The 27,393-nt window shown below is 38.4% G+C and overlaps 3 protein-coding genes across 4 annotated transcripts; 1 reads left to right on the forward strand and 2 right to left on the reverse strand.

The window, feature by feature from the left end:
- Positions 1-226: 226 nt before the first annotated feature.
- LOC111471640 (probable galacturonosyltransferase 4) lies at positions 227-4,706 on the reverse strand. Its single transcript, XM_023117348.1, has 9 exons — positions 4,360-4,706; positions 4,241-4,275; positions 4,102-4,143; positions 3,883-4,003; positions 3,627-3,796; positions 2,508-2,776; positions 2,009-2,366; positions 1,204-1,779; positions 227-834 (listed from the first exon to the last, which is right to left on the reverse strand). Exons 1-9 carry the CDS (start codon positions 4,457-4,459, stop codon positions 559-561), a joined length of 1,947 nt encoding a protein of 648 aa, XP_022973116.1. The 5' UTR covers positions 4,460-4,706; the 3' UTR covers positions 227-558.
- A 13,496-nt stretch (positions 4,707-18,202) lies between these two features.
- LOC111471639 (pentatricopeptide repeat-containing protein At3g24000, mitochondrial) lies at positions 18,203-22,257 on the forward strand. Of its 2 annotated transcripts, XR_002715225.1 has the most exons (2): positions 18,203-20,548; positions 22,175-22,257. XR_002715225.1 is itself a non-coding variant. In XM_023117347.1 (1 exon), exon 1 carries the CDS (start codon positions 18,370-18,372, stop codon positions 20,404-20,406), a length of 2,037 nt encoding a protein of 678 aa, XP_022973115.1. In that variant the 5' UTR covers positions 18,203-18,369; the 3' UTR covers positions 20,407-20,850. The 2 variants fall into 2 exon arrangements, 1 of the variants encoding a protein (XP_022973115.1); XM_023117347.1 differs by lacking the exon at positions 22,175-22,257 and having other exon boundaries at positions 18,203-20,850.
- LOC111471671 (ras-related protein RABB1c-like) lies at positions 21,094-25,226 on the reverse strand. Its single transcript, XM_023117395.1, has 7 exons — positions 25,141-25,226; positions 24,966-25,061; positions 24,594-24,733; positions 23,863-23,945; positions 22,198-22,402; positions 21,971-22,039; positions 21,094-21,614 (listed from the first exon to the last, which is right to left on the reverse strand). The coding sequence occupies exons 1-7, from the start codon at positions 25,205-25,207 to the stop codon at positions 21,522-21,524; spliced, it is 753 nt and encodes a 250-aa protein (XP_022973163.1). The 5' UTR covers positions 25,208-25,226; the 3' UTR covers positions 21,094-21,521.
- Positions 25,227-27,393: the final 2,167 nt, after the last annotated feature.

The following is a 27,393-nucleotide window of genomic DNA, read 5'->3' on the forward strand; positions in this document are numbered from 1 at the left end:
CGATTGGTTTGGTAATTGACTCGGGTTGCGTACCTTTTATTTTCTTCATTTACAGTGTTTGAAGGGAGAGGAAAAAAAAGATTCTCGATCGACCGAGCTTACTTTATTACTTTATATAACATCTGTTTGACCTTTCACCCTAATGAACAAATCCATTCCTTATTAGCAAATACCAATCCATCATCACATGACACATTCCAAAAATGCCAAAAAAAACCAAAGGAAGTCGCAGAATAAAACATAATAATTCCTTATTACCAAAATTTAATGTACACGTTACATAGACTTTGACAATACTTTGACATTACTTTAACCTGTCCACCACAGAATAAACTTTTAGGAAAAACAAAACACTCTCAATCATTTACAAATTGAGGTAAATACGGGATCCCACTCACCCACAATATAAAATCATGCAAAAAAAAAAAAAAGAAAAAACGTTCTTTCTACAAAAGAATTGACCTAAGAACAACTAATTTACAAGAGATGGGGAAAAGAATGGCACCTGTGTAACTGTATGACTTTGGTGGTACCATGAGAAAGCGTTGAGGTGTCTTGTTATGGATTAATATTGCACTGTCTAAGGTACTCGTGGTCGAAATCGACATACTTCATCCAATAGTTACGGTACCTGGGTATGGCTATCTCCAGCCAAGGTTTCATGTTTCCGTTGTAATGAACAACAGCAGCTCGTTCAATCTCCTTCTGGTTGACACTAGGGTTGTATCCGAGGCCTAGAACGTGCCATGATCGGTCGAGAGGATGTGTGCGCTTCCAGAATGTTATAAGACCTGGGGGCAAGGTTCCTAACTTCCACAATTGTCTGTCGTGATTCTGGTGCAACAAAGAAATGGGAAGCTTTTAGGATTTTATAGAATCCGTGTCAAGTTTGATGGTTGCAGAAAAAAGGCCACAGAAATAATTTAATTTTCAAGAACAAGAATAAGGAAACCACATTTTTACGGTGGCAGTATAAGGGCTCAATGGCTTCATTTCCTATGAAATATTTCCAATTCTATTAGAGACTACAGAGGGTATCATTACAGTCAGGGTCAGACAGTTACTAAAACGTGTAACCGAGACGAATACCGATTTAAATCTTTAATCTGTCTGCTGCTACCACAAATGGAGAATTAATGTATATGAACGAGCGACGAAAGTGCAAGACAACATGATTAAGATAAGTAATATTCGAAAACTTACGAGTTTCTGCCATGTGTGGTATATGTCAGTTATGTTCTGCCTCTTCCATTCCTCCAAATCAAATATATTCATTCCATATGCCCAACCACAAGCACGAGGGTCAAAATTCTTCGATATGAGCTCATTTGAAAAGTTAAGATACTTATCGAAACGATGAAAGCTTTCACCACAAGTTTCCACTGCCCCATTTACATTCCCCTTCAGATCAAGAGACCAAAGGCCAGTAAGATCTTTCTGCACAACTATGTCATCATCCACAAACAGAATCTTCTTCAGTTTTGGGAATATCTCTGGCAAGTAAAATCGGAGGTGATTCAAGATAGATAAATACTTTGGGTTCCGGAACTTCATATTTGAATCAGAATGGGCTCTATGAGATTTGAAGTAATAATTTTTTGCTGATGGAGAACCCAACTGCTTGAGAACTGGACTGTAGCTTGAATTTAACCATGAGAATTCTTCAATACTCTGGACCTGAATAGTCGCTTTTCCAGGAAAATTAACATGAAACCACATCCTCATTGCAGCGTAATTGAGCTGGTCGGTAACAATGTGGAAAACATGTTTCGAGGCATCCTGTCAAATATCAATGAAATTATATTAGTCGTGATGTTATACTATTGAAAACAAGAAGAATGTTGTGATGTCATAGCAAAGTTACATTCAAACTCCACCCTACTACTTAACCGTTCAAGGAAAACAGAGAATAAAATTCCAAAAACAGTCGTCAGACCTCGACGTATTCTTTTCATTTTTCTTTTTCAAGCATAGAACTTCTATATTTATGGGTAGAAAATATATATACCTTCGCATGAGCAATGGTTGAATTTACAACAACTGCTGCTGCCAATACATTATCTGAGAATAATGCATAATGATACAGACTGGAGTCTTCTAGTTTTTCTTGATTGGGAAACGGCTGCTTAGAATAATTCAAGCTGTAATATTCAGTCGTCAGGCGTAAGGGAAGACAGTGAAGGCCCTTGGGAAGTGTTTTTGCCGTTAATTGTGACAAGAACAGTGCTTGCTTCTTGTGCACTCGTAGCTGATCCTCCGTTGACTGGAGCATAGCCCGAACCTTTTTGATTATCAAAGCACAGTTATCCTGAATCTGTTTTCCTCTGGTCAATATTTGATCCATTGCCCTTAACTTCTCTTGGGCACTGCATTCATCAAGGTATGTAATTAACAATTAAACATTGGAAGCTGTGACTACTGGTCATGAATGTTGAAAGGATCGACTGAAATATAAAAATCCCCTGCAAGATGCCAAATATTAACATGCTCAAGAGGTATATACTTACTCCCTGGGCAGCTCGGAGTCTTTGTTTGCACGCCCTAAAATGCGTTGGATCTCTTTCATCCGTTGACGTAATTGTCTAATAAAATGAACATTATTCCTTGTGGCTGAAAGGGAAAGATACACTTTTGCCTGGACAAGTTGATCTTTGAGATACTGAACCCTTGCATTTGGTGCAGCAGCTTCCTCATCATCGTTTTCGGATTTAGATGATTCTCTTGCCTTGCGAACCTTGTCAGTGGATTGGATGGATTGTCGTACACGCTTTCTTTCCTGGAAATCAAGCCACAGAAGGGGGAGCCGGGTGAAAAGAAGATACTGAAGATGTACATGTATACATGCATGCTGAATATAATTGTTTCCGAAAAGAAAAACATTATACCAATTCTTGGAACTCAGAAACTATCATAAAGAACAGAAAACTAGAACGAATTACATATAACTGTGTGAGTTACTTAGTAAGCTTAAAAATTACTAAGGATTGATGTAAACTTACAGAAGACAGCAGAGCTATCATCTTTCCTCAAGCTAATAGACTGACAAAGTAGTATACTTGTGGCTGGACGGAATTATTAAATTTTGATTCCATATAATGCCAAGTTGACCTCGCAAAGGTTAGATTAATATATATTTTCTTTAATCATCTGTGTTTGGAGACTTCTAGCATTATGAAAGTATTATCTATCCTAATTTTAGCCTAGGACAACCAATAGTGAAGTATGCATGATAGCAATCCGAAATAAAGGTAATTTAAGAAAATCTAAGATCTGCCATCTTGATTAATTATCTTTCACTATAATCCTGCTGAAACAAAAAGGTACAGAGGAAAGACGAGAGTACGAATTTGGTCAATTACAAAAAAAAAAAAAAAAAAAAAAAAAAAAAAAAAAAAAAAAACAGTTAAAGAAGAAGAANAGCATTCATAACATAAAAGCCATGATGAATGGAAAACTGTTCTCTATATTCCAGAGCCACCAACGCTATTATTAGTTCTAAAAGGTACAGAGTATGACAATAAATGAAGTGGACCAGAAATTTATGAGAAACGAAACGTTTTCGCCAAATTTTAAGAGGCACGTAGGAATTTATGCATTAGTCATGTGAATTCTGCAGTGTTTTCTACCTTCACACGCTCAGAGACCGATTGTACCGGAATGCCCTTGCTGAGATTCAGCTGCCTCAGTGGGTCGGTGATCTGCCTGATGTTATTCTCTCCAATCGAACTAACGTTCTCATTCGTGGTGGAAAGTGCACGAGTAGACTTATGCTCCCGCGATTCCGGTAATTGCAAATCTGTAACGATAAGATTTGCAAAATTATAGAAGCGCAAGACACAGAATTAAGAAAATGTTCAATTCGAAGAGAAAAGAAAAAAACACCATGTGCTGAGCCTTGGACGTCTGTTGAATTCTGCTCCACAGCAGACGCATCCAGTTCTGAATGAGGTGTATTGTTAGAGTACACAGTTCCAACAGGTTCTTTAAGAATCCTAGAGGATTCCTGATAAAAGAAATAAGACCGAATAAGCAAAGATCTATACGTTAAAGCCAGAAACAAGCCAAGCAGAAAGTCAAAAAGAGGAACACAAAATTACTTACATGAGGAAGTATATTCAAATGTTCAGAATGACTGCTTAGAGTCTGTGAAGAGAAAAAAAAAAAAAAAAAAAAAAAAAAAAAAAAAAAAAAATTCAAATAATTCANCAAAGTAAAGAAAGAACCGCACAATTCCACTTACAAAGCTTGAGAAATCTTCCAGAAATTCATCTCTGGCTGAGAAAGAAAACAAGAAGCAGGAAAATGAGTAACGAAGTAGAAAAGAACGCCAAAGCAAATCCAATCGAGAGTAGAACTTACAGGAGGAGAAATTGAAGGATCCAAGACGATAAGTGTAAAGCAAAATCGGAGCAATGACAGTAACAAGAAGCATAAACAGTACCAAATCCCTGAGCATCATTGTTGCTCACTCTGTCGGTCAGATTTCAAAAGAAGAATGGAGGAAGAAGAAGAAAAACGAGGTGATTGCGATTGAGGTCCTTATCGTAGATCAACCATAGCCACACACCAAATTTGTTAGGGAGAAACTTTTCTTCTTCCTCCTCCTCCTGAACCAAGAATTTGAGTCGGAAGAGAAATGCAGCAGACTGAGAGGACTCCTACAATTGTGATTCCATCCTTCCTTTTTTCTTTAATAAATAAAGCGATAAATTAGAAAATAAAGCGACAGTAAAGAGCCACACACACGGAGGATTGTGCTTTTTTTTTTTTTCTTTTTTTTCTTTTTTTTTTTCCAGACTGAGATTTGATTCCATTTTTTAATTATTCATTTTGTATTTTCTTTTTATATAATGTTGAAGGCTAAATTGTACTCTCGAATTTGAATTAAAAAAATAAATAAACATATGGTGTTTATATGACTCAAGAGTCCGATTAATTTGGACTACTCAAGTTGAATTAGATTTTTTAAATTTGAATTGGTTCACGAGTTATCATTTTTAGTTGAGTGAACCCTACGAATTTGAAAATAGAGTTACAATGCAATTCTACTGTATCTTACTTTTAAAATTATTATTATGAAAGCTAATAATAATTGACATTTGTAACTGATGTTAGTGATATGTTGTGACAGTGAATATTTAATGGATTGAATTTTACGACATTTTAATTATTAATATAACATTTTATATATATATATAGCAAAGTTATTTTTAAACAATCATTCTATAATAAAAATGAAAAAATATTTCAATTAAAATTTATAAAGTAAAGAGCGTTTTAAATTTTTTTATTTATTAGAGACTCAATTTAAAATTAAATGGATTGAAACTTTAAAAAAATTAAAAAAAAAAACATTAAACTCAACTAAATTAATAAAAATATTCCTAAATTTTGTATTTTTTTTCAAAAATATTCATAAACTAAAAAAAAAAATCAATCCTCACTCAACTTATTAATTATTTTTATTTTAAAATACTTAAATATATATATATATATAATATTTAAAACTCTTTTAAACAAAAAATGGATGGTTTGGTTAAAAGAAATAATTATGCATATAAATTTTAAGGTATTTAAAAATTGGGAAAGTTTAGAAATATTTTAAAAATAAAAAACAAAAAGTGCTCATATTTTTATTAATTTAGTCAATAAAAAATGGTTGTTAGTTTTATTATGATTATTATTATTTATTGTGTGAATTAATTTAGATTATTGAAAATCATACTTTATTTTGGGTCCGAATAATTGTGTTGTGGATAATGAGAGTCTGAGAACAATAAATAAATAAATAAATAAATAAATAAAAATAAGATAATGATAGTTTGGGAGATGTCGGCGAAGGGTCATTAATGGAATCGTGCGGAGAAAGAGGAAGTAAAGGAAATCCACGTCATCAGTCACTATATATTCCATTTTTATTTTTTTATTTTTATTTTAAAAAATTTCTATATAATTTTGAGCCATTAAAAAATAACAATAAAAATAATTCAGACAAAGAGTACCTGCACGGTATGCATAACGTAACCATTTTAAAGTTTTTTGGTTCGGCTAGCATTCTCTAGTGCTGTTGTCGTACTCCTCATCCTATGTGTAATCTCACAATCCATCCTGCCTGGTGTATGGATCTAATACAATTTGTAACCGCGCAAACCCACTACTAGCAGATAATATCGCCTTTGGGCTTTCCCTTTTGAGCTTACCTTCAAGGTTTTTAAAACGTGTCTGCTGCTATGGAGAGTTTTCCCCACCCTTCCTAAGAATGCTTCGTTTACTCCTCAACCGATGTGGGATCTCACATCAATCAACCATTTCCATCTTTCTTCATATCATATCAATTTACAACATGTCCTTTAACATGTATCGGCGTTGAATACCGTATCATTCATATCGTACGTTGTATTATGTCATATCATATACATAACATGTCCTTTAACATATCGTATCATATCATAAAGTCGGTCACAACATGTATTATATCGTCACACATGTCACATCATAACATAAATTATATTATCAACACATCATATTATAACACGTGTCATAATATTAACATATCATAGTTATGACATTTCATAAACATTTCACACATATCAAGCATGTAACACGTACAAAACTACGGGGCACATGTCATCATGAAAATATAAACTTCTAAAATGCCGATAATAAGACTACTTACTTGGTTGGCCTATATCAGAGTTACTAATTATTTTTTGTATCAGTCTGAAGGTGCTTCTCAACATCCAATTCAACCTCATATCATCTTCTTGAAACAAAATGACGGCAAATATCAGTCACCTTGTAGTACAATTTATAATTAGCCTAATAATTCATTTAGACTTTAAACCGAGGTTACTAAATTTTATTAACTATGTAATAAAATTTTAATCTTTCAATTTATATTTACGGTTTCTTGGAATATAAATATACTTAATAAATACGATGTATATTAAACAAAATTATGGCCACTTTTGATCCTTTGGTATTTCTTTTTCTAGCATAATTAGAGAGATGTGTAAAGTAATTGATGAAATTATGACGAAAAGTGAATTTGAAAATTGACTTACCAAAATGGCCTCGAAACGATAACATTACTTATTGTGGGCTTGAATATGTGGAATACTGAATCAGATAGTGTACTTCTTGGAGGAGGGTTATGGAAAAACTTGTCACGACCCGAAATACATAACTTCAAGCCGTGACTAACATGAATTATGACATGTAATGTATAAACGAGAAATTCACGGAAAAACATTTATTTCAAAAGAAAAACGTTTCTTTACTAAAAGGACACATGTGCCTAGGTAAAACAAGAAAAGAAGGAAAACATGAAAGACATAATGTTCTATTTAGTAAGACTAGACTGATGCCCCGGGACACGCTTCCTATGTGACAACCCACATCGATCAACGCGCCCTCTCTTGACTCGACGCCTACCTAAAAAAAAAAGGGTATAACAAGAATGAGTATAAGAATTATACTCAGTAAGCCACCTACTTATATGCTCTTACCGCATCCTAATCTTAACAAACCCCCACGGAACTCTACATTAGCTCAAGGACATCTGGTTTTCGTCTTAGGACCTTGGGACTTGCCCCTCGCGACAACTTGGTTCTTTGTCCTATCATTAAAAGATTTTTAAGAACTCCCTTATGTTGTCCTGTGTAATGAGTGGTGCCCTATGAGTAGCTACCTCGGCATGGCTCTGAGACTATCTGGTATCTTACCTAGGAAGTGAGCTGCAACCCCCTAGGCCCATGGTAGTCCCCCTGGTCGGGGAGAGCTACCCCCTTAACCCATCCAGCTAAATGGTCTATACGATGTGGGCACACGTTTCCCATGCTAAAACGGCTAAGGATAGTCAGATTCTAATTAGGAACCCCCTTGTTCCCCCACGAAGCTATGACACCAATCACACACCAGTAGCCTAAGGGTACCCTAGTGGGCTTCATACACCGTGGTGGTTTGCTGCTCTACTAGGGAAAGGATTATTACATCTAATACCTTAGTACCTGGTTACTTTAACCAAGAATCCCTAGACTTATTCATATTCGCGAGTCATGAAAATTAACTGAGTACGTACATAACTATGATCCAAAATCATCAAACACATTTCATGCAAAGTAATCATACAAGCTCAACGAGGTGATAACATCCATCAACTCCCGGAGCGCAGAGTTCGCAATTTCCCATCCTCCATTCAGCATGAACATATACATAGGCATAATAAGCGGGAATATAAAAGCATATCAGCAGTACCCAAGTAACTCTCATAACAAATCACAACTTTCATCTTACTTCCAATAATCTATTACCTATGATCATTAACGGAAAGCTACAACCTAAGATATTCAAACTAGGATACATGCATTCCAAGCGATTCCTACAAGTATTACTTCCTAAAATTTCGTGTGGTGACTTACCTGGATGGCGTGTGCCCTTACGCAGTGTTTCTACACACTTGACGTATCAAAAGATGGTGATTTTTCCTCAATTAGGTCCTATTTTATATAAAATGGGTTTAGGATTGGAATCAGGGGGAAAATAGGGAAAACAGAAGTCGTACGGGTAAAAAATAAGCTTACACGCGCTTCCACGCGCCAACCACGTGTTGGGGTACAACAACTCGCGGGTTCCATGCGCGAGTACCACGCGCCCAGTGTTTTCTACAGTCACGGGTCGCCGGTTCGGTTCGCCGCGTGGGTATCGGGTCAGCCGACGGGCGCGGGTCGGGTTGTGTTGCCGTGGACGCTTGTCGCAAGGAGCCTGGAACCGCGTTTTCCCAAGCGGCGTTTGACGCGTGTCTGAAGGTGATTGGCGCACGTGGCCCTCTAACTATTTGACACGTGGCACGCCGACGACTTCTCTCTCCTCCGTTCTTGGAAAAATTCTCAGATCTTCGAGTTTCGTCCAATTTCTTCACCAAAATCAACGGCGGATCTTCCCTTACGGGTTTTTTTTCTGATCTTGACGAAAGAGGAGGAAATCTCAACACGAGTTCTCACTTCACTTTAAGAAGAACTCTAGAGTGTAGGTCTTAGTAGGAGATGAATTCCGTCGGCGATTCTCCCATGAAAAACTCCGGCTATTCAGTTTTCTCTCTCAAACTCTCTCAATCCTTCTCTCTCACACTTCTTTCTTTTGTTGGAATTTTGTGGAGGACCTTCAAGACCCCTATAATGGGCAGAGGGGTAAAATGTCCATTTTTCCCCTCGGCCGTTTTTTTTTAATACGTTGCAAACTCTCCCCTCCTTATGAACTTTCGTCCCCGAAAGTTGGTATCTCTTGGAAGAGTTCGGGATAGGTTCTCCTTACGTCTTCTTCTCGTTCCTAGGTTGCCTCCTTGTGTCGAGGGTTACCCCATGCGACTTTTACCAAGGGAATAACTCTGTTGCGCAGTCGCTTAGTGTCTCGAGCCAGAATTTTGCTGGGTCTTTCCTCGTAGGACAAATCTTTCCGAAGAGGAAGGGTTTCGTGTTCAATCACATGAGTAGGATTTGGGGTGTACTTTCGCAGCATAGACACGTGGAACACATTGTGAACGGCGGCAAGGTTTGGAGGTAGAGCAATCTTATAGGCCACGACCCCAACTCTCTCTAGAATCTCGAAAGGGCCTATAAACCTTGGGCTTAACCTCCCCTTCTTTCCAAACCTCATCACCCCCCTCATAGGGGCTATCTTTAAGAACACACGGTCACCCACCTCGAACTCGAGGTCCCTTTTAAGAAAATCTGCGTAGCTCTTCTGTCGGCTCTGTGCAATGAGGATTCTTTGTTTAATTTTCTGCACTGCTGCGTTGGTGGCCTGAACCAACTCTGGTCCCAGTAGTTGCTACGTGCCTACTTCTTCCCAAAACACCAGTGTTCAACACCTACGCCCATACAGTGCCTCAAAAGGGGCCATCTGGATGGTCGCTTGGTAACTATTATTGTAGGCAAACTCCATCAGTGGTAGATGTTCATCCCAGCACCCAGCGAAATCCATGACACAGGCTCGCAACATATCTTCTAAGGTTTGATTCAGTCTTTCGGTTTGTCCGTCCATTTAAGGATGGAATGTTGTACTAAACTTTAGCTGAGTCCCCAATGCTTTTTGGAGGCTTTTCCAAAATTGGGAGATGAACTTAGTGTCTCGATCAGATACTATAGACACCAGCACACCATGCAGGCGTACTATCTCTCTGATATACAATTGAGCCCACTGATCCACACGATAAGTGGTTTTGCCTGGGATGAAGTGAGCCATTTTGGTAAGTCTATCAACAACTACCTAGATTACGTTGAAGCTCTGTTTGGTCTTGGGCAAGCCTGAGATAAGATCCATGCAAACTGCTTCCCATTTCCACTGCGGAACCTTTAAGGGTTGTAGCAGTCCTACTGAACACTGTCTCGGGGCCTTCACCTGCTGACAGGTCAAGCATCGGCTTACAAAATCTGCTATCTCCTTTTTCATCCCTGGTAACCAATAACATCCCTTAAGATCCTGATACATCTTTGTACTTCCAGGGTGGAACGTATAAGAAGAATCGTGAGCTTCTGTCATAATATCCTTAAGAATTTTCTTGTCACGGGGAACAGGCGATTTGTCCACAGCAAACCCCCATCTGAAGAGATTGAGTACCCCACTGGCCTTTCAATCTATATCTGATCCCACGGTTTTCCAAGGTGTTCATCAGACCTCTGAGAGTCAATGATTAGTTTTCGTAAGGTGGGTTGCATGGTCATTTGTGTTATGTGAGCAATACCACCTTTGATTACAACATCGGTTCCAGCCCTCTTCATCTCATCCTGTATTCTCTCTTGCTTAGTGATCATCGCGAAAGTATGAACTGCCTTTCTACTCAATGCTCTGCCATGACATTGGCCTTGCCAGGATGATACATGATCTCGATGTCATAATCCTTTACTAATTCCAACCACCTCCTCGTCTCATGTTAAGCTCATTCGCGTAAATAGGTATTTAAGACTCTTGTGATCAGTGAATACTTGGATTTTCTCTCCATACAGATAATGTCGCCACGTTTTCAGTGCAAACACCACTGCTGCTAACTCAAGGTCATGAGTGGGATAATTTTGTTCATATTCTTTCAGTTGTCTGGAAGCGTAAGCTATCACTTTACCCTTCTGCATGAGCACACATCCTAGACCTTTTCCCGACGCATCGCTGTACACCACAAGGTTCCCTGATCCATCTGGAACTGTGAGGACTGGTGTTGTCACCAACCTCTCCTTGAGTTTCTGGAAGCTCTGTTCGCAAGCTGATGTCCACACGAACGGCTTGCCTTTCTTAGTTAACTGAGTTAGCGCCGAAGATATCTTGGAGAAATCCTGAACGAGCCTTCTGTAATAACCGGCTAGTCCTAGAAAACTCCGTACTTCAGTGACTGTGGTCGGTCTTGGCCACTTCATCACTGCCTCTATCTTAGCTGGGTCCACTATAATTCCTCTACTTGACACCACATGGCCCAAAAATGCTACCTCAAACAGCCAAAATTCACACTTGGAAAACTTGGCATACGGTCGCTGTGTTCTTAGTATGGTCAGAAATTTTCTCAAATGCTCTTCCTGCTCTGTTTCTTACTTAGAGTATATCAGAATATCATCAATAAACACTATAAAAAAGTGTCTAAGAATTCCTTAAACACCCTGTTCAATAGTTTCATGAAGACGACTGGAGCATTGGTAAGTCCAAAGAACATGACGAGAAATTCATAATGTCCATAGCGACTTCTTAAAGCTGTTTTGGGAATATCTTCTTCTCTTATTCTCAATTGATGATATCCTGACCTTAAGTCAATTTTAGAGAATACCGTTGCTCCCTGCAATTGATCAAACAAGTCATCGATCCTCGGGAGGGGGTATTTATTCTTTATGGTGACCTTATTCAGTTCTCTATAGTCTATACACAGGTGCAGGGATCCATCCTTCTTCTTGACAAACAGAACAAGGGCTCCCCAGGGTGAAACTGGGTCGTATGAAACCCTTATCCAAAAGCTCCTATAACTGTTCCTTCAATTCCCTGAGTTTTGCAGGTGTCATTCTGTAGAGTGCCTTGGAGATCGGCGCAGTTCCTGGTTCTAAGTCGATCCCGAAGTCAACTTCCCTAACAGGAGGCAAATTTTGCAAATCCTCAGGAAAAACATCAATGAATTCCCTGAAAATGTGTACTGACGAGACTGACTGAATATTACTGCGGTCATGGGTCACACTAGCTAAAATGCACTTGCACCACCGCAGATCATCTTTCTAGCCGTAAGTGCAGTTACAACACTTGGGTTCTTTTGGAAGTGGCTCCCTTATATGAAAAACTATCCCCTGACGGGAGTCTGAAAGTAACTATTCGAGTTTCACAATCAATAAGAGTGCGATTCTCGCCTAGCCAATCCATACCCAAAATGACATCGAAGTCTTGCATGCTTAAAACTATTAAAGCAGCTTCTATGACTCGTCCCGACACTGTCACATTACCACCTTTAACTCTATGAGTAGCCATTAATAACTCGTGAGCAGGGGTGGACACTGATAGAATGGTCTCTAAGGGTTCTTTTTCTAGGTGCGCAAAGTCAACGAATTCCTCGAACACAAATGAGTGTGTAGAACCCGAATCAAATAGTACAAAAGCTAAATGACCAAAGACGGGTAGTGTACCTGTAACGACTGCGTTAGGTGCGTCGGCCTGCCTACCTGTGGTTGCATGGGCTACAGCTCGCCCCTGCTACTGTTGGGCACCTCGGCCCCTTTGATTTTGTTTTACAAGTTGTTCAGTGTTCTGATCTCTTGGTTGAGGACAGTTCGATGCATAGTGCCCTGTTTGGCCACAACTGAAGCATGCATTAGTTCCAGCACGACATTCCCCCTTGTGAGGCCATTGACACTGAGGGCAATTAGCCCTGTTCTGTGCTGGGGCTCTTCCGCGATTGGCAGTGCCCCCCCGGGGTGGTCTGCCGGTCCTAGGACAGTTCTGATTTATCTGTTTTCCCTGGACTACGACCTGAGATTTTTGGGCCGACCCTGCCTGTAATTTGTTAGTACGAGGCGCATCAATGAGGGTTGCCATCTTGAGAGCTGTTGTATAGTCTGTGGATGACTGTGATGCCACATAACCTCTAATGCTCTCCCTTAGGCCGGCGATAAAACGTTCAGCCTTAAGCTCTTCAGTACTGACATATATAGGGGAGAATCTAGCCAATCTATTGAATTCATGATCATAATCTTCCACAAATAGGTCACCCTGTTTGAGATCATGAAATGCTGGCTGCAGCTTCATTCTAGCAGCGACTGGATAGTATTTGAGTCGGTCACAACATGTATTATATCGTCACACGTGTCACATCATAACATAAATTATATTCTCAGCACATCATATTATAACACGTGTCATAATATTAACATATCATAGTTATGACATTTCACACATATCAAGCATATAACACGTACAGAACTACGGGGCACATGTCATCATGAAAATATAAACTTCTAACATACCGATGGTAAGACTACTTACTTGGTTGACCTAGACCAGAGTTACTAATTATTTTTTGTACCAATTTGAACGTGCTTCTCAACATCCAATTCAACCTCATATCATCTTCTTGAAACAAAATGACGGCAAAGATCAGTCACCTTGTAGTACAATTTATAATTAGCCTAATAATTCATTTAGACTTTAAACTGAGGTTACTAAATTTTATTAACTATGTAATAAAATTTTAATCTTTCAATACTAAATTTTATTACTAAATTTCTTAGAATATAAATATACTTAATAAATACGATGTATATTAAACGAAATTATGGCCACTTATGATCATTTGGTATTTCTTTTTCTAGCATAGTTAAAGAGATCTGTAGAGTAATGGATGAAATTATGACTAAAAGTGAATTTGAAAATTGACTTACTAAAATGGCCTTGAAACTACAACATTACTTATTGTGGGCTTGAGTCTGTGCAATACTGAAACAAATAGTGTACTTCTTGGAGGAGGGTTATGGAAAAACTTGTCATGACCCGAAATACATAACCTCAAGTCGTGACTAACATGAATTATGACATGTAATGTATAAACGAGAAATTCACGGAAAAAAATTTATTTCAAAAGAAAAACGTTTCTTTACTAAAAGGACACACGTGCCTAGGTAAAACAAGAAAAGAAGGAAAACATGAAAGACAAAATGTTTTATTTAGTAAGACTAGACTGACGCCCTGGGACACGCTTCCTCTGTGACAACCCACATCGATCAACGTGCCCTCTCTTGACTCGACGCCTCACGTACCTGGAAAAAACAAGGGTTTAGCAAGAATGAGTATAAGAATTATACTCAGTAGGCCACCTACTTGTATGCTCTTACCGCATCCTAATCTTAACAAACCCCCACGGAACTCTACATTAGCTTAAGGACATCTGGTTTCGTCTTAGGACCTTGGGACTTGCCCCTCGCGACAACTTGGTTCTTTGTCCTATCATTAAAAGATTTTTAAGAACTCCCTTATGTTGTCCTGTGTAATGACTGGTGCCCTACGAGTAGCTACCTCGGCATGGCTCTGAGACTAGGAAGTGAGCTGCAACCCCCTAGGCCCATGACAGTCCCCCTGGTCGGGGAGAGCTACCCTCCTTAACCCATCCAGCTAAATGGTCTATACGACGTGGGCACACGTTTCCCATGCTAAAACGGCTAAGAATAGACAGATTCTGATAAGGAACCCCATGTTCCCCCACGAAGCTATGACACTAATCACACACCAGTAGCCTAAGGGTACCATAGTGGGCTTCATACACTGTGGGATCTGTTGCTCTACTAGGGAAAGGATTAGATCTAATACCTTAGTACCTGGTTACTCTAACCAAGAATCCCTAGACTTATTCATATTCGCGAGTCATGAAAATTAATTGAGTACGTACATAACTATGATCCAAAATCATCAAACACATTTCATGCAAAGTAAACATGCAAGCTCAACTGGGTGATAACATTCATCAACTCCCGGAGCGCAGAGTTCGCAATTTCCCATCCTCCATTCAGCATGAACATATACATAGGCATAATAAGCGGGAATCTAAAAGCATATCAACAGTACCCAAGTAACTCACCTAACAAATCACAACTTACATCTTACTTCCAATAATCTATTACCTACGATCATTAACGGAAAGCTACAACTTAAGATATTCAAACTAGCATGCATGCATTCCAAGCGATTCCTACAAGTATTACTTCCTAAAATTTCGTGTGGTGACTTACCTGGATGGCGCGTGCCCTTACGCAGCGTTTCTACAAACTTGGCGTATCGAAAGATGGTGATTTTTCCTCAATTAGGTCCTATTTCATATAAAATGGGTTTAGGATTGGAATCAGGGGGAAAATAGAGAAAACAGAAGCCGTACGGGTCGAAAATAAGCTTACACGCGCTTCCACGCGACAGCCACACACCAGGGTACAACAACTCGCGGGTTCCACGCACGAGTACCACGCGCCCAGGGTTTTCTGGACTCACGGGTGGCCGGTTCGGTTCGGTTCGCCGCGTGGGTATCGTGTCAGCCGACGGGCGCGGGTCTGGTTGTGTTGCCATGGACACGTGTCGCAAGGAGCCTGGAGCCGCGTTTTCCCATGCGGCATTCGACGCGTCCGAAGGTGATTGGTGCACGCGACCCTCTAATTGTTTGACACGTGGCACATCAGCGGCTTCTCTCTCCGTTCTTGGAAAAATTCTCAGATCTTCGAGTTTCGTCCAATTTCTTCACCAAAATCAGCGGCGGATCTTCCCTAGCGGGTTTTCTTTCTGATCTAGACGAAATAGGAGGAAATCTCAACACAAGTTCTCAGTTCACTCCAAGAAGAACTCCGGAGTGCAGGTCTTAGTAGGAGATGGATTCCGTCGGCGATTCTCCGATGAAAACATTTGACTATTCAGTTTTCTCTCTCAAACTTTCTCTCAATCCTTCTCTCTCACACTTCTTTCTCAGTCCATTTTGCCCCTCAGCCGTTTTTGTTTTTTAATACGTTACAAAACTCTACTTTTCTGAGAAAACTTTTACAAATGGAAATTTTGTTACAAGTTTATTGTATTCACGGGAGTCATTTTGTCCATCATATTCTTGTCCATCTTCTCGCCTCTATTTTAGCTGATGTCGATAAAACTATCATGGTCATGGCCTCTTTTAACAACGTCATTGTTTGAATCTTTCTTACCCTTATTGTCGTTGGTAATAACATTGTAGGTGAGGGAAAACACAAAAATCTAGTGTCACCCTCTAAATTTTGATAAAAGTGTGAGAATATAGTGTGTTAATGCACCATTAAAATTTCATTGGTATTTTATAAATATAATAATACTAACGATAATATATATATTAAAATTTATTATTCATTTTTTTTAAGATAAGATATTTTTATTAATTGAAGAGAGAATAAAGTGACACGTGGCGAACATTTAATGTACGCGTGGTGGTTGATGTAAGGTATTCTAATGGATGATTGAGCGAATTATTTTTCAATAAAAGTATTGATTTATTTTCGACTATTGCATCATTTTTTAATTTACCTTTCAATCTCAACGAAAATGTATTGCTTAAAATTACCTAACTTCCGACTCTATTCATACCATGACTCTTCCACTAGAATTGCACCATTTATAAGTACGCTCTTATTTAATAACGAAAAGTCCATAAATTAATCTATAAATGTGTTAGTGTTTTAGAAATACTTACTTTTTTTTCATACACACTTCCTCTCATTAATATGTTGAAGCTTGATTTACTCAAAGAAGTAAAATTTGTTGAATCGTGTAGGACGTGCTGCTTACTGATTGCGTTTCTTGGATGTGGTGAGCTCAACACGAATCTGAACAGTGCGAGCATGAGTTGACGATGAAAACATCTACTGCAAGGTATCTCACGCCTACTTGGACGTAGTAGCGACAACTACATCGTGAAGAATCTCCTCAGACATGGAGAAGAGAAGACCGCTAAGGACCTGTTGATCCTGATCATACCACCGATCATAGGCCGGATTAGAAATCAGGTCAGCACTAATAGCGGTTGAGAAAGGGATCAGCTTGGCAGGTGTGGCAATGGTGCCATCGAGGTAGCCCAAAAGCTTTGTACTCCGAAGGTAGGGGAGGAGCTGGGCGCGCCATATGATGAACCTGTTTTTGGTGAGACGGATTGTAACGGAGAGTGATTGGGCCAAAGGTCGACGTCATGGTAGTTGAGACCGTGTTGGAGATGATGGATGAGGAAGATAGGATAGACATTGTTAATGAATAAACCTTGGCTCTGATAACATATTAGTTGAATAACACGGTCGCCTATATGGGTCACAACATGTATTTATAAATGTACTGGGCCTTGATCCAGGTTGATTCTCTAATCCACGGTAACAAACCAGTGAATCTAGATTCTTTTGATTCATGAAAACAAACCAGAACCAAAAAATCATATATTATCTTGATCCAGGAAACAAACCAGTAAATCTAGATTCTCATGATCCATGGTAACAAACAAGTAAATTATTTTACTATATAGATATGATCGTTTAACAATAAGAATGTGTCTTACCTATTTTGAGATACAATTATTGGATAAGCTCAGTCACTAAATAGAGTAATCTATAAATATAATGATCAATTGTTTTTCTTCTTTGTAAGTAAATTAGAACCTTAATACGGCCGAGTATCTTGACATATATTTTTTCCGCACTTAGTATTTTGAAATAATGTTTTTCTATGGCTAACTTTAAGTGAATTATCAAGTTTATCAAACTATTTAAAAAGCTAATCAATCGAGTATCGAGTATGCCCTAATATACATGTTTGACTAGCTTTAGTGTAAGTGGTAGATTGTTGGATTTATGTAATACAAATTCATTATTATTCATTTTTTAATAATTAATAACAATTTTGATTATTTTATTTGTAATATAATATTATCTATTATATTAAAACTCAAGATTACGTATGTCGTTTATATTATTATTAATTTTATATATTATTTATTCTCCCACCATTCTTAAAAATAAATTTAACTATGAAATTGCCGCAAATTTTAATTAAATATTTAAAATAAAAAATAAATATTTTCTAAACTAATATTTGTTTTTTATTAAAAATAAAAATTTGAATATCCGAATTTCAATCTAAAAAATTTATAATTTGGATAATCGATTGAATATTAAAAAAAAGTGATTCAACTAAATTCAACTCGGTCCAAACTTGGGCGGTCATAACTGAAATTATTTATAGAATGGGACATTTATGAGACCGTCTTCTCTGGTTATTTGTGTATATAAGTTCCTATGAATCTAATGAATAAGATTGGTCGGGTTGTTTCGTTACAGTTATGGTGAGTTGATTTGCACTTCTTACAGTTTCCTGATTATGAAAATTGCACCAATTTCTCCTTCTTCTCTCCAGAATTTAGTGCTTTCTGATCTTCCTAAACTCAAACCATTCAAATGTTTCTTCTCCGCCGCAAACTACGGCACTGGTTCGCCTCCTTGTTCCTTGACAGAGTCGGATTCGGCGGAAGGCCGAGACTGGAACGCCGCCGCTGCCGCCGTCCCTTTTACCGGTGTCCTCCAAGACGAAGACCTTCTTCGCAAGACCCACATTTCTTCTTCTGAAACTTCCACTAGTTCCACTGGGCTCTATGTTCTGGACCTTATAAATCATGGTAAATTGGAACCCGAACGAACGCTTTATAGTAAAATGCTGAACAAATGTACCCATTTGCGCAAGCTCAAGCTGGGCAGAGTCATCCACTCCCACATCCAGGGCTCTACGTTTGAGAATGATCTGGTAATTCAGAATTCTATCTTAAATATGTACGCCAAATGTGGTAGTCTTGAGGAGGCACACAACCTGTTTGATAAAATGCCTACAAGAGACATGGTTAGTTGGACCGTGTTGATTAGTGGCTATTCTCAGAGTGGGCGAGCGTTTGAAGCTCTTGGTTTGTTCCCTCAGATGTTCCACCAGGGCTTCCAACCCAATGAGTTCACTTTGTCTAGCTTGTTGAAGGCTTCTGGAGCTAGCCCTAGTGATGAGCATGGCAGGCAACTTCATGCATTTTCTCTCAAATATGGCTTTAATATGAATGTTCATGTGGGAAGTTCATTGCTCGATATGTATGCTAGGTGGGGGCATATGCAAGAAGCCGAAGCGATTTTTAACGGGCTGGCTGCGAAAAATGTGGTGTCTTGGAATGCTCTGATTGCTGGTCATGCTCGGAAGGGTGAAGGGGAGCATGTGATGAAACTGTTTAGGCAGATGCTTAGGCAGAATTTCGAACCTACGCATTTTACATATTCTAGTGTTTTTACTGCTTGTGCTAGCTCTGGATCTTTCGAGCAAGGCAAATGGGTTCATGCCCATGTTATAAAATCTGGGGGACAACCGGTTGCCTATATTGGAAACACTCTCATTGACATGTATGCCAAATCAGGCAGCATCAAGGATGCAAAGAAGGTCTTCCAGAGGTTGGTTAAACAGGACGTCGTTTCGTGGAACTCGATTATATCTGGATATGCACAACATGGATTGGGAGCTGAAGCTTTACAGCTATTTGAGGAGATGCTAAAGGCCAAAGTTCAACCTAATGAAATTACTTTCCTCTCTGTTCTTACTGCTTGTAGCCATTCAGGGCTTCTAGATGAAGGGCAATATTATTTCGAACTAATGAAGAAATACGAGATCGAACCACAGGTTTCACACCATGTGACAGTCGTTGATCTATTAGGTCGAGCAGGTCGACTTGATGAAGCCAACAAGTTCATAAAGGAAATGCCTATCGAACCTACCGCAGCTGTCTGGGGAGCCTTGCTTGGTGCTTGCAGGATGCATAAGAACATGGATTTGGGTGCTTATGCTGCCGAACGGATTTTCGAGCTTGACCCTCATGACTCAGGTCCTCATGTACTATTGTCTAATATTTATGCTTCTGCTGGTAGATTGAATGATGCAGCTAATGTAAGAAAGATGATGAAAGAGAGTGGAGTTAAGAAAGAACCTGCCTGCAGTTGGGTTGAAATTGAGAACGGAGTTCATATGTTCGTGGCAAATGATGAATCACATCCAATGAGAGAAGAAATCCAGAAGATGTGGGAGAAAATAAGTGGAAAGATTAAAGAGATTGGGTATGTACCAGACACAAGCCATGTGCTTTTCTTCATGGACCAGCAGGACAGAGAAGTAAAGCTGCAATATCATAGTGAGAAGCTAGCATTAGCATTTTCAGTATTGAAAACTCCTCCTGGATTCACCATTAGGATCAAGAAGAACATTAGAATCTGTGGTGACTGCCATTCAGCATTCAAGTTTGCTTCGAAAGTCTTGGGAAGAGAAATCATTGTAAGAGATACCAATAGATTTCATCACTTCCTTGATGGCTTGTGTTCTTGCAGGGACTATTGGTAGCTATTAGCAGTGTACAAGTTCTTCATTACTAAGATCTGTCAATTTCTACCCTCAATAAGTGTTCTAATAAAAGATTCGAGATGTTCAGATATACCTTTCGAAGGCTCGAGTTCAAACTTACCAAGAAGCCCAAGACCCAAAGGTTGGTTATAGAATTTTTGAACTCATATTCTTATGATTTTCTCATGGTAGATGCTACGAGAATACAGTAGAACAAAGATTAGATAAACAAAAAATATCAACAAACGATTGGTGATGATAAATTAAGATGCCTTTAACCACTGTATGGGGGAATTTATACAGCCTGGTTCATTTTATAGCTTCTGATTGGACCTTTTAGCCATTAGGTGAAGGATTTTGAATCTCTAGTTTGTTTTGAGTTTGGATGATGCCTTGTATCTGTTCCCCTATGAAGAAGAAATGGAAGTTTATTCATATTCTGGTCCCTTATTGTACTGTTTTTAGATTACCAGTGATTGAGCCACTGAGATTATTAAGAAAATCCAATCCTTGATATGAAAAAGAACGTCTTTTCGGGATGTTTTGACTTATAGTTTGAACTTGGATGGTTTAAGATAACGAAGTCAATATGTGAGTTGACTTATATTATGAGTTTGTTCATCTTTCTGCTGGGTATCTTAGATGTTCAGGTACCAATTATATACTAAACAATCAAAGAGGACGCAATTTTGCCACAAATGACATGCATTGATACGAGTTTACCTTTACAATCAAATATGATCAAGACATAATTAACAAAAACACAACACGTCTAATGATTACACAAATACTTCTTCTGGATAACTGGGAGTTAGAACTTCGTTCCTCTATACCCAAGGGCACCGATGCCCGCCCAAGGCCAGAATCCGGGCGACATCAAGGGTTTTTGGTATTAAGCTCACCCGAAGGCTTGAGTTTTGGATCATTAAGCTGGTATAACCAGAGACCCCAAGCCCCTGCCAACGGAGCCACCCCTTGGGGCCATTATACAAACACCTGATAACCTATTATGGTGCCCTTTTTTGAGGGGGAGGGGGCGTTTTCTGACACTCATAATTAACAAAGGAATTTAAAGAGAACGTGGAAATTTGTACTAGTTTTTTGAGCAGCAAGATTTAACCGCAACAACCCCCAGATTGAGCTGTAGTACCATCTCTGCTTCCTGATGGCCCTGGGATTCCACCATATCCAACCTTTATCCCATATGACTGCACATAAGATGGAACATAGCATCACTAATATCATTCATTCTCATCGCTATTCATCCGTTGTAAAAACAAAATTCTAAGAGACTAGAGACTCGAATCTAAATTCTGTCACTTATGGCAGTCGCTAAACGCCACTGGCCAAACACTGTTCAATTCAAGCAGCTAAATAACTTTTGACTAACGGTGAAACACCACTTCAAGTAGCACAGTCAAAAGTAAATTCAAGACCCCCTAAGCTCAAAACAACCTATGAAATCAGATGCACTTTGATCACCATGATGGAAGAGAAAATGCAATGGTAAAACTAAAACATTTCCGTACACATTTAGCAGCAAGTTAAAAGGCAAGCTTCATACCTCATTAGATACATCAAATACTCCATCCTGGATCTTCTTATATATTGTTGCAGCAGTTTGTATGAATGCCTGTAAAAATTATTGATCATCACGAAAATTGTGAGACGGAGAACTGTTTACAACATATCAAAAAGATGAATATTGTATCTTTATGTAATTCTTAGCTTATAGATGAACAGCGTCTAATTTTGAACTTTTTGGAAGGCAATTTATGACTATTCTATTACCTCCTCAACATTTTGAGCAGTTTTAGCAGAGGCCTCCATAAAAATTAGACCATGTTCCTTTGCAAACTGCTCCCCTTCCTCAGTGCTGACAGCCCTTCTGTGTGCAAGATCACACTTGTTTCCAATAAGCATTATTGTCATGTTTGCATTAGCATGTTGTCTTGCATCTTCAAGCCAGCTAGCCAGGTGATTAAAAGTCTCCCTCCTGAAAAATATGATAGCCAACATAACCTTAAGTTCGATGTCCTCATTGACTCAGGAAATTTAGGGGCATGATGATGAGGCCCCATTTCAGCTTATGCAGGCAATCAAGTTAAACTAGAAGGCAGAATCACGTGGAACAGTTTAGAGCTGCTGTCAGGCCTGGCTGACCGCATTATTTTAACAACTACGGTCTTGCTCAAGTTATTCCCTTCGCACAAACCTACAACTATGCAAGACAAAAATAAACCACAACTAATCCAAGAAAATTCGAGCATTCACATTTAAACTTTATGCTGTTCGCCCAAAATTCTACTAGATTACATCCACAACCTTCTAACACAATGGTCAGTCCCACTAACCAATAAATCTTTCTGGCCAAGTCTTGTTTACTTTCATGAAGTACGAGGTTTCTTGGTGACTCAGGGATCAATAGGCCTGAAACTATCTATTAACTCTTTTGGCAATGGCAGGGGAGTTTCAAGCGCTCCCCTCCTCTCCACTATGACCGAAGGATATACAATTGAGAAAAATGCAAAAGGATAGCCTCCTCTTTGCCATAAGCAACCTTCAACATACTCAAAAAGTATACTAACCATAATATATGGCCACATAATCATAACACACGCCTGCCAATCCTCAAGTACCTACATCACTCAGTCCCCCTTCTTCCCTTTTTCTACATGGCTATACTTCTGGGTGACTCGCTGTCTGTCTATCATGGATTTTACAAATTCTCATGCCAACATGAATTGTCATTCAACTTCAATATGACTGGTTTAATTGATTGAATGATAGGTCCCCAGGAAAAGAACAATAATGAATTGCAAAAGGAATAGGAGTATCCTCTCCAAGTTTCTGAAATATCTTTCAAACAATAGTTCCACATACAATAGACCCATTTGGGGGATGAATTTCAAAAGCCTCCCTTACTTATTCACTAGAAAATTGGTGTAGCAGAGGGGAATGAATTTCATACAACCAAAACAATGAATATTTAGACTAATAAAGCAGCAAATTGAAGCCCAACTAACCAGCTAACTCCAGTGGCTAAAACTTAACAACTTGGACCAGCTAGGTTAAACATAGCAACTATCGCAACCCAACAGCTACACAAGGCAACAACTCCGATACCAAAAGACTTAGAAATCTTCTAACAGCTATTGTACCAATCTTGGTATAGGTTCGTAGCCTCAGGGAATTGAACTTTATTTAATCAGGAATGAATTGCATACAACCTAAACAATGAATATTTATACTTATAAAGATCTAACTGAAGCAAACCAACTGACTAGCTCCAACTCCTAAACGTAATGACCTTAATCAGCTTGGTTAAACACACTATCGGTCACAACCCAGCGGCTGCATAAGACATCAAACACAAATAACAGAAGTACAGAAACATCCCTACATCAAAACTCAAAAGTAGTATTAAGTTAGAAGGGAACCAAGAGGTAAAAAGACCTGGTGATATCGTAAACAAGCAAGGCACCAGCAGCCCCTCTATAGTAGGACCTTGTAATAGACCTGAAAGATTCTTGACCAGCCTGCAATTTTTTTGGGAAACTTCAGACTCAGAAAAACTCGATGAAATTAATAAGAAACAAAAGGACAAATCTAAATCGAAAGAGTCAAGGAACGAACATTTGTACCATACTTATGTTATATATGTATAATAGAAATGAACAATACATGACGTTGATTCAATAATGATCATCATTATTACACACAGAGCAGATAGTAATTTTGAATAACTATCATTAAGCAATAGAATAAGTGTACTATGTTATGTGTATGCGCTCTAAGTTTAAGCAGAGCACTTGAGCTAAGAGCATATGTAAGTGTTGTATAACTTATAGATAACTTTTCAGATTCAAAGCCATGTTACAATGGTAAACTAAATAGTATAGATTATATATAGTAAGCATGAATGGAGGCTTCCCGGTTCTATTAGTTATTGTTTTCGCCTTTTACTCGAACTAAGATTAAGCTTATAGCAGTAGATCACCCGCTTGTCTCTAGTATAATTACAGATTATTTTCCTTGAAATGGATCCAAGAAAAGGTAAAATACTATCCATAAACCAGAACAGAGCTCATTCAATTCAGTAGCCAAGTGGCACAGTTAAATATCTAAAGATTTGAAACAAGAAACTCCCAAAAAAAGAAAGAAAGAAAGAAAGAGAGATAACTAACCGTATCCCAAATTTGCAACTTGATTGGTTTGCTGTGGATGGTGATCATCCTCGCCCCAAACTCTACACCAATAGTCAAGTCATGAACAGGCTGAAATCTCTTATCGGTAAACTGGAGAAGAAGACATGATTTTCCAACTCCTGGAGAATACAGCACAATTAAGCTTCAAACCTCACAATCAATCGACGAACAGAAAACAACATCCAATTCAAAGCTGAACACAGTAAGTCCGAAATCAAAAAGGAAACCAAGCAGAGCAGCGTTCATATCATCAAATTAGACAAACAGATTAAGCACAAACCAACCCATAACCAAAGCGACACAATTCAGGAGTCAGATCGAAAACGAAAAAGCATCAACACCAACGCGTACCAGTATCACCAATGATGATGTACTTGAAAAGGTAGGCGTATGACATTCCGGTTGGAAATGAAGAAGAAAACGAGATCGGCGGCGAGAGAAAATTGAAGAAATAGCGGGTACAGAAGAGAATTAACCGGAGGCGGAGGATGGGCGGTAGGAGAAAAGGGAGGATGTCTGAGTTTGAGCTGCCAATTGCTATTAATATACAAACTTTGTTCACCACTTACATCTTCGGACCCTTCTACACTCATCTCTCTGCTTCTCCAACGGATCTCTTTCATTTCATTTACATTTACATTTACATTTACAACAGTTTAATTAAATTAAATGTGGACCAATCAAATTTATAAATAGAGTCGAAGTTCAAATATCTCGATTTTAAATCCATTATATTTTTTTTTAAGTTATTAATTTATTAAATGCCTATATTAATTTTTTTTTTTTTTGTTAGATTATATGCGATGGATTAGAACTCAAGTGGATTTTATTTATGATCAGATCAGTGGGCTACCATAGTTGACTTTTTTCGTGGTGTTGTTGAAAGAGAATTTGGAAGTAGGCCTCGTTTTTTGGAGCTGCTCCCAGCTCACACTATGGTGGAGGAGGTGCCGTGAAGATCTAGGAGTGTGAGTAGTACGAGCTGAAAGGCTCCCATTTTCGTCACCTAGTTTGTGTTTAAAGAACGTTTGTGTTTAAGAGAGCGAAAACTCAAGGACACAAGTCTATCTGATTTTATAGTCACTAGTTTCCTCCCTCCATCTTTGTCCACCAATATTTTGGGTACCATCTATAAATAAGAATGAATAACACAAATGAGTATATAAATATACAGAGTAAGTAGCTTGATTATAAACTTATAATTAAGCAATCTTCTCGTACTTACCTGATAAGGCCAACTATAGGTCATCAATGATGGCAACCTAGATTCTTGATTTTCGTATATATTATGGGTAAGACTAGTCTAGCTAATTGAACTAGGCTGAACTTAAGAGATTATTAGGCCTCTTTTGGATATTCTGATATCATTGACTTTTGTTCTCTAATCACCTTTCATTAAGTTCTTTGGATAACTTGGATCCCTTGTTATCATAATTAGCCTTATTAACCTCTTAATCCACTCTAACATGTTTATCCCTTTCTTAGAACTCAACTGACGACCCTCTCTCGAGCTTATCAATCATATCATATAAATTAATTATGAGGGTTCGTTTGCTAATTACCATGTAGAGTTATCTCATCAATGCTTACCTATACCCTCAATAGTAGCATCATCATACCATTTCGTGGCCTATAAACGGGGTCATATTATTTGGATTAACTACATTACCCTTCCTTATTCTTGGGTTACCAAGATTTTCTCCGAGCTTGGTACATATCAAAATATTCTCTTATGTCGAGTATACTCATCTTGAGTTCTTGAATCTATAAACTCTTTACTTAACTCTTATCATTTGGTTCTTCTCGGTTTACCATTGTATGGTTGTCAACTCTTTAGAGCTCGACTTTCTATGTATAGAAGTCCTAGGGTGTTATGTTTAACCCTTTTTACTGCGTTTCGTATGTATGGCTTGTTATCTATCATTTATGTTATAGTATTCACTCTAGGTTCGTATGTATGACTTGCTATCTATCATATACGGCTTGTCTACTGAACTCTCTAGCAGCTTGAAATAGTGAAAAACACAACGGTTAGGCATACTCATGGCCCTAACTTGGCACTCAACAAGTCAATCAGGTGGTTTCGTGTGGCCTAGTAGACTAAGTGGTTAGGCTCTGAAGTGGCTTATCAGACGATCAACGTATAATGTTCTTATGTGGACCCCAATTTCTCAGTAAGAGTCTCTAAATTATACAACTTTCATTTAGGAGAAACTCTTAAATCAATGCCAGATAGTAATTCATATGTGGACGCCTATGAGTCAAGTTTATGAATAAGGATTAGTGAGTAGAATTCCTAATTTTCCCCACATAAATCATGTGCCACACAACAATCAACATAACTTAAGAGGAGAATAGTATCCTAACTAATCAAAGAACCCCAACAATGCAGCTTGAGTGAGACCTATCAACAACCCATAACATTTCATTAGTTAGTACACGGTATGGAAGGATCGATTTAAACACGTGAAAAACCATCGTCGGTGAAGGGTAATTCGTGAAGAAGTAATAAACGTTAGAAACCAACGTTTACCAGATGTTTAAGTTACTATGACGTCGTGAGTGTGAGGAGGGAATAATCAAGGGTGCAGGACAACCAGATCTTGAAATAAACGACGATGAAAACATTGTTGGAGACGTTTGGGAGGAGAGAGAAAAACTCTCATAAAGCCACGAGAGATTTAGGCGGGGAATACAACGTATGAAACGATATGACTATGATGTATTTACAAAATGATAAGCTTGATACGACGTGACTATGAGATGATACATGAATGTT

This window comes from Cucurbita maxima, unplaced genomic scaffold, assembly GCF_002738345.1.
Source record: "Cucurbita maxima cultivar Rimu unplaced genomic scaffold, Cmax_1.0 Cma_Scf00054, whole genome shotgun sequence".
Classification (NCBI taxonomy): domain Eukaryota; kingdom Viridiplantae; phylum Streptophyta; class Magnoliopsida; order Cucurbitales; family Cucurbitaceae; genus Cucurbita; species Cucurbita maxima.

What these genes read in the sequence shown, in the direction of transcription:
- LOC111471640 (XM_023117348.1), bottom strand. Translation starts at nt 4,459, where the DNA reads ATGATGCTCAGGGATTTGGTACTGTTTATGCTTCTTGTTACTGTCATT. An exon ending in TGGAAGATTTCTCAAGCTTT is followed by an intron (nt 4,144 to 4,240) that starts GTAAGTGGAATT and finishes TTCTCTTCACAG; the next exon opens with ACTCTAAGCAGTCATTCTGA. An exon ending in ACCACACATGGCAGAAACTC is followed by an intron (nt 835 to 1,203) that starts GTAAGTTTTCGA and finishes TTGTTGCACCAG; the next exon opens with AATCACGACAGACAATTGTG.
- LOC111471639 (XM_023117347.1), top strand. Translation starts at nt 18,370, where the DNA reads ATGAAAATTGCACCAATTTCTCCTTCTTCTCTCCAGAATTTAGTGCTT.
- LOC111471671 (XM_023117395.1), bottom strand. Translation starts at nt 25,207, where the DNA reads ATGAGTGTAGAAGGGTCCGAAGATGTAAGTGGTGAACAAAGTTTGTAT. An exon ending in CATCATCATTGGTGATACTG is followed by an intron (nt 24,734 to 24,965) that starts GTACGCGTTGGT and finishes TGTATTCTCCAG; the next exon opens with GAGTTGGAAAATCATGTCTT. An exon ending in AGTTGCAAATTTGGGATACG is followed by an intron (nt 23,946 to 24,593) that starts GTTAGTTATCTC and finishes AAAAAATTGCAG; the next exon opens with GCTGGTCAAGAATCTTTCAG.